Here is a 7,301-nt window from a genome sequence, read left to right on the forward strand (position 1 = left end):
ATTTATAATAAAAAATTTATTGGAAATTTTTAAATTAACATAAGATGAACATTTTTTTTTAAAGTAAAAAATATATAATTGAATGGGTTCATTGATTTTCATTAAATATATTATGTTGTATATTATTGAATGGTACATTTTGATGAATATCAGAGGATTCAATGTATCATAAGTATTTAATGTAGCAGATTTAAAATAAATAAATAAATAAATAAATCTTGTTACTACTATCATGCACTAAATGTCAATGTTTTTGTAGTTATATCATATGTGTTTGTAGCTGAATTCTTTGAATTACTGTCATTATTATGTCACAAGAAAATATGGTATTTTAAGTGGTCATTGTCATGGAAAAAATCCTCTCTTTTTTGTTATTGTATCTAATTAAATAAACATATAAAAGATATCATAAATACATTGTATTTTAAAGATATAATTACATTTTTACACATTTCTAAGTATAATAAATTAGTCCACCACTTGTATAATTTTTATAACAAATTTTGTGAGTTCCTTTTTTTCTTTTTCATTTTCTTTTCTCAACTGCCCACCAATTTTTAAATAATTAACTTGAAGTATAATTGCATTCTCAGACTATTTTGGTGCAAATATTCTCTCCACTAAAATTCCTAACCCCAATTATAACACCCTCTATCAACTTTTACAACTTATTTGGAACATACATACTATATGTTATTAAAAAAAAACAGTTAATAAAATTTTGATTAATTTTATTATTATCAATTTATTTTAAAAAAATTGGATATGTTTATTTTTAATCATTTCTAAAAATGGTCTTATATTAGTATTATGAATCAAACTTCTTAAATCAGAAAATTGCCAAGAAAATTTGTAAATAAACTAAACTTATTTATACAAATAAATTTTATAATTAATAAAATTTTAAGAAGCACATGGTAAAAGTTGTACCTTTTTATTTTTAGGTTTGATCTTTAATTCTTGATGTATTTATCTTTAAGTAAGTCTTTATTATTATGTCACAAAAACAAATACTAACAAGGCTTAATATATCTAAAACAATCGATATTTATAATTTAATTGCTTGACTTAATTAGAATATTATTATGGTCCTTAATTTTTTAATTATATTTTTGATTTATATCTTTATTTTTGCATATATTTAAAATCATAATCTGTCAACATCACATATATCATTTTTATTTGGGTTCCAGAGGTAAAATAAAATTTTTAATTTTTAATTTAAATAGTAGTTTTTTTTGTACTGAAAATTTAATTAGATCACATTGCATTTATGAATATAGTTTGAAACTTTATGTGTATAGTTTGAAATATGTTTTTTTAACTATACACATATTTCAACTTAAACAACGTATTTACAAAAGTGTAATATTTTGTAAGTATGTGTTCAATCAAAACATCTACAACATGAATCAATAAACATAAAAATATATACCTATATATATATATATATATATATAGATAGATAGATAGATATATAGATAGATGAATAAAATAAAACAAAATATTTTTGTTATTTTACAAAGGAGGAAGAACACAACATGTGTATGTTCTTTTTCTTTTACTTTTTTCAAAGAGTGTTGTTTCCTTAACAATAGAAGAAAAGCAAAGTAAAGAAAAGAAAGTTACATTCTTCTCATGCACAAAACTGTATACTTGGAGTTTCTTTCCAAAATCAAAAATTAAAAAACAATAAAAATTTCTATCTCTTTGATTTGTTACAATTGTATCTTTTTCCTTCGAAGGGTGGTTTAGGTTGCTTATAGCCATTAAATAAATAAAGTAAAGTAAAATAGAATAATGTTGGAGACTTGAACATACAACGTCAAAACTAAAACTTTTGAATCTTCCAAATTCCTTAATTAAAAGGACATTAAGATGGCAACAATTATCCTTAAATTTACCACTTACAATTGGTCCCCTCCAATTCTCAACAACAACAACAATTTATAATGACAAGCGTCCTCAAGCATAGAAAACAACAATCAAATGGAAAAAGGGGTACGAATTAGGGTTAAGTTGGAGGTTGAAGAAGGCTAGCCCTAATTTAGCCCTAATATTCGAGAATCGAGCACCCACTTGGTCGTGGACGTTGTTTTTTTTTAACTTACACCACTCGTCGAATCGCAAGCGCATTCGTGGCTCTGTTCGTGCTCCATACGGAACGACTCCAATTCAATCACAGCAGTTCAGTTTGCTTCTCTTCTCATAGCGATTCATTGTCTGCGTCAGATCACAATGAGTAACCCTTTACACCACGAGGCATGCTTCGATAGAGTAGTCTGCGTCAGTCCAGAATGTTAGCAATACAAAAGTTGCTGACAGATTGGTTTGCTCATACAAAGCATAAGCTCGAATTGTGAGTTCCATACGAGTTAATCATCATGTGTAGACAAGCTCCAGAGCAGGCCCGAAAGTCCTCGTAACCCTGGAAACCCCGTCTGTGGCTTCAGAATCAGTTACAAGGCGTCGAGGAAGGAAGCATACTCGTGCCCTGGCTTCACGTTTTAGAAGAAGATATCAACCGTGAGAGGAGTAGAACGTTCGCTCTGCAAGCAAACATGATGCGATGCCCGGAACGTTGACAACTGAGAATAAGAGCAGTTGTCAGCAAGGTGTGATGTAGTGAAGGAATGTTGTCCGAGGAGGAGGAGAAACTGAAGCATGTAGCGTTTCTCGAATGCATGAACCCAGGGGGTGGGAATTAGGACGCCTAGGCAAGGAAAACGTGGAGTCTCCAAGATTGAAATACCAAGTGGCAGACTGCGCGCATGCTGAGCACTAGCTTCTGACGCATTTGGCATTCCGTTGTTGGGAGGCGGGTCAATGTCGTTCTCTCCGCTCCTGTCGCTTGCCCAGCTCAGGCTCCGGTGCAATGAACCGCAGGACCCAGCTTTCAGTTGCAAGCGAAGCCCACGCTGTAGAGTGGAACGCCAAGATTAAGAAAAAAACCATTCCAGTTTTAGGAAATTTCGACCTTTGAGTCAGAGTGTGACTGATGATCTAGCTGGTCACTCAAAGCAAAGCATACTGTTTCGATCCATGAAAAGCATATATATATATATATATATATATGTATAATTTTCTATACGAACAACTTGAAGCTTCCTTCTGTACCACGATTCTGGGCATGAATCTTTTTTTTGGTCGTAAATATCTTTGTTCCTCATTGTATTTCGATTTTTAAAACGATAAACGCGAGAACTAATAAATAACAACGAAAGGATGTCTGGTCACTGAAATTTCATGTCAGTTCCTAAACTTGCTAAAGCCGTGAAGTTCTACGAAAGAAAAATAGATCAATTGAGAAAGTGTGAAATTGTCATGCACCCAACCTTCGATCTCTTTCGTAGATTTTTAGATTTTTAGATTTTTTCCACGACAAAATGGGCATTTTGTGTGGTCAAATCTCCCTGAATAATGTCCCAAGGTCGTGCTGGTCCAGTACTTTCTCCAGTCTATGAGGATTCCCTTGCATGCATCTATCCTTGATTGTACCGAGGAAGAAATGCATTCGCTGCTTTCAACCTAGCTCTGTCACTACACGCTTCTTCGCCACGTCTCCGAGATTTGCTGCAATCAGGCAAGCTTCTCTCATAGCCCTAGAGGTGGAGTTCGAGGGTTTGTGGTTTAGGGTTTGGGGCAAGGACGTGCCTCCCGACGAGCATTTGCTGATCGAAGTGGCTTGATAACTGCGTTGCGTGTACAGTCGAGGTGCACTGCATGCCCCTGTCATGTTGGTCCATGTGGCATGCAATGTCCATGTCCACTTCCGAGTCCTTGCTCAATGATCATTCCTCGGCTCGTCTATAGAATGTCTTCATTCTGTGGGATGCGCCTCGCCCAGTAAAAAAATTGATCTGATTTGAAGAGCTTCTTTTGGGTTGCAGGGCTTCGAAAATTTTGCGGAATTGTCTTGTGTTAGTTTTGTGGGTTTTCTGTTGATAGCGGTGAGTTCGTCGCTCTCCATTTTTTAATCTTTTGGGGATTGATTCGGTGCTGGGTTTTGCCGAGAGCTGATTCCCGGTGTCGAAGTGGTATGTTGGAGATGATGGGTGTGGGTTTGGTTTCCAAAAAGTTCGGTGCTGACGGAAGGCGGATAGTGTGTGAGTAGATCATATGGTCCACAGAAGTTTTGAAGACGATTTAGCTTGGTATTTGGAGAAGTTTGAGGATTCGGCTCCCATAGTCTTTTAAACAGCCGAAAATGAGTGAATTTCATTTTGAAATTGGGTCCAGTTTTAGGGAGATTTGAATTGGTTTGCACAGGTCCGGACAATCCGTTAGATCACGCCAGAGGTCCCTCGTTCAAGATGATGGCTTCGAATGATCGTTCTGAATCTTGTGATCAAGGATTTGTTAACACTATTTTAGTCGGAATGTATTAATCATTAATTTTGGTGTGAAATTGCAGGGGAGCTCTTTCTAAGCCAATAATGGGCCGCGTGACGCTGATTGAGTTGCTTGATAACTCTGCAGCAGAACATGGAGAGCAGCCCGGTCTTATTACAAGTGGGAGTCTACAATTGACACACAAGGAACTTCAGGACGCTATTGATAAAACTGCTATTCAACTTCGTCGCATTGGTGTGAAGCCTGGTAACTTGGTTTCACTCGCCTTCCCCAATACTCTTGAGGTACGATGCACCATCCGTGTGATATTAGTCCATGGTGTTTATCACATCTTTGATGAGCTGATGTATTGGTGGTCGCCATTCATTTGCCCTGAGATACGAATTAGTATGCCTGTGCTTTTTCGTTTCTTCCATTTTATTCTGTTTTCTAACTTTTCACTTCCTGGCATAGTTCGTGGTAGCCTTCATCGCTGTCACAAGAGTAAGGGCCATTGCTGCACCCTTGAACTCTGCCTACACTGAAGACGAGTTCAAATTTTACTTGGAAGATGCGAACTCCACTCTTCTGTTGGTACCCGGTGCTGAAGGAAACAAAGCTGCCGAAGCAGCCTCCAAGACACTAGGCTTACCCATTGCAGGAGTGCATTGGGAAAAAGGGAGCTCCAGCGGCGACGAAATTGTCCTGACGCCCAAGGATAAAGTTGAAGTTGCTCCAGAGCCTGAGGTATTGCTCCTCGATCCGTTTACATTCTCCTTTGCATATTGTCATGCTTGCGTCGAACATTGGTTGCGTCTTGTGTCTAACCTTCTTTTATATGCTGTAGGATGGGGCTGGTCCGAAACCAGATGAAGGCGATGAAGCTCTCTTCCTTCACACTTCTGGCACCACGAGCCGACCGAAAGGAGTACCACTCACGCAGAAAAATCTCGCTTCCTCAATCAAGAATATCATCGCTACTTACGAGCTGACTCCCTCCGACCGAACCTTGATTGTCATGCCCTTGTTCCACGTGCACGGCTTGATGGCAGCTTTGCTGTCCACTCTTGTCTCAGGAGGAGCAGCGGTCCTTCCCTCCGCTGGACGCTTCTCGGCGTCATCCTTCTGGAGTGATATCAGAGACAACCATGTGACTTGGTACACAGCTGTTCCCACCATCCACCAGATCCTACTCAAAGTTCACAAAAGCAAGCCTGAGAGCGAATATCCCAAGCTACGGTTCATTCGAAGCTGCAGCTCCAGTTTGGCCCCACCAGTCCTTGCCGACCTGGAGGCTTCCTTCAAGGCTCCTGTTCTGGAAGCCTATGCTATGACTGAGGCCAGTCACCAGATGACCTCGAACCCTTTGCCCCATCATGGAGTTCACAAGCCTGGAAGCGTGGGTAAAGCAACTGGGATTGAGCTCGCCATTTTGGACGACGATGGTAGTATCTTGAAGCCTGGGGAAATCGGAGAGATTTGTATTAAAGGACCCAACGTTACATCAGGCTATAAGAACAATCCCGATGCTAATCAGGTTGCGTTTGCGTTCGATTGGTTTCACACTGGTGACCGGGGTAAATTGGACGAGGAGGGATACCTATCCTTGACCGGTCGTATCAAAGAGCTGATCAACCGTGGAGGTGAGAAGTCACTGACACACACACACACACAGGAGAAAAAAATTAATTAAAAAAATTAAAAAAAAAGTATCAGAGTCAATTTTAGGGGATATTTTAAGGTAGTTGATTGTTCCTGGCTTAAACCCAGAAGACCATCTCTAAGCTCTAGATGAGCCTCTGTTGTTCGAGAACTGAGCCAGCATTTGAGTTGGCAGAGGCTCTTCGATGTAAGGTGAGGTTTGCCGAAGCTTTATTTCACAATTGTGTTGACCTTATGAGCACAGAAACTGAGCAGTTGGCAGTGCTCTTTGTGCAGGAGAGAAAATTTCGCCGCTGGAGATCGATGCTGTTCTGCTTGCTCACCCAGCAGTCTCTGAGGCAGTTGCCTTCGCTGCTCCTGATGATCATTTTGGAGAAGAGGTATATATTGCAATTCAACCTGCTTCGCCTTATTCTCTGTCCAACTTGAACTCATTGAAGTATGCTTCTAAAGGATCGTGTTCTTTTAGGTCTCAAACAATCGGTTTTGTAGGTTTCAAGTCTTATTGTATTGTATTATGTTTCTGTGAGTATATCTTTTTGTTCTTCACCTCCACAAGTGATGTTTTACTTAAACGTTTGCTGGTCCCCAAAAGTCTGAGGTATGATAACATGGGTGTTTTCCAGGTCAATGCTGGCATTGTGCTGAACAAAGGAACAGAGGCTACTGCTATGGACATCGTGGAACACTGCAAAAAGAATTTAGCACCGTTTAAGATTCCAAAACGAATTTTCTTTGCTGATGAACTGCCGCGCACAGCCACAGGAAAGATCCAGAGGAGGATAGTCGCTGAACATTTTTTGAAAACTGCAGCATAAAAAGAGCCTCGAGAAATCTGAGGTGCTGACTTTCAAGCTTTAGTTGATAGTGTATCAATGGGATCATGTTTTAAGAGAGCAACGAAAGGAGTGTTCCCTTGGTGTAATTCTCAACGTGAATCTGCGATGTCATGGCTAATTCGTTGTCCAGATTTAGTTTCCAAGCGAAATTGGTTAAGCTTGGAATTCAATCTCTCCGTGTACCAGATTTGTTAATAAAAAAAAAAAAACAAAGTTCAGAGCGATTACATCGCCACTCGGATTTGCCATGACTTTGGATTTGAGATCGGGTCTGTTGTGGAGGTGGAGATTGGAGGCTTTAGATTAAGTTTTACTTCAAAACAGCTACTTCACAATTATTAGGAGATATTAGTTTATCCAAAACTTCTACAAATCTCATGGCAACACTCGTCAACTTACTAACTTAGGTGACAAGCGGGGATTTACAGCAGGTTATACCAGATTAATAGGATCTATGCAAGTATTATT

The 7,301-nt window shown here is 38.8% G+C and overlaps 1 protein-coding gene across 5 annotated transcripts; it reads left to right on the plus strand.

Annotated features, from left to right (window-relative positions):
- The first annotated feature begins 3,502 nt into the window (after nucleotides 1–3,502).
- On the plus strand, nucleotides 3,503–7,057 carry LOC112277050 (oxalate--CoA ligase). Of its 5 annotated transcripts, none has more exons than XM_090247183.1 (7): nucleotides 3,503–3,714; nucleotides 3,891–3,950; nucleotides 4,415–4,637; nucleotides 4,807–5,079; nucleotides 5,180–5,975; nucleotides 6,271–6,374; nucleotides 6,621–7,057. In XM_090247183.1, the coding sequence occupies exons 3-7, from the start codon at nucleotides 4,437–4,439 to the stop codon at nucleotides 6,810–6,812; spliced, it is 1,566 nt and encodes a 521-aa protein (XP_090103309.1). In that variant the 5' UTR covers nucleotides 3,503–3,714; nucleotides 3,891–3,950; nucleotides 4,415–4,436; the 3' UTR covers nucleotides 6,813–7,057. The 5 variants fall into 5 exon arrangements, with proteins under 5 accessions (XP_090103309.1, XP_090103310.1, XP_090103311.1 ...); XM_090247184.1 differs by having other exon boundaries at nucleotides 3,503–3,583; XM_090247185.1 differs by lacking the exon at nucleotides 3,891–3,950.
- Nucleotides 7,058–7,301: the final 244 nt, after the last annotated feature.

Source organism: Physcomitrium patens, chromosome 24 (genome assembly GCF_059467195.1).
Source record: "Physcomitrium patens ecotype Gransden chromosome 24, ASM5946719v1, whole genome shotgun sequence".
Classification (NCBI taxonomy): Eukaryota; Viridiplantae; Streptophyta; class Bryopsida; order Funariales; family Funariaceae; genus Physcomitrium; species Physcomitrium patens.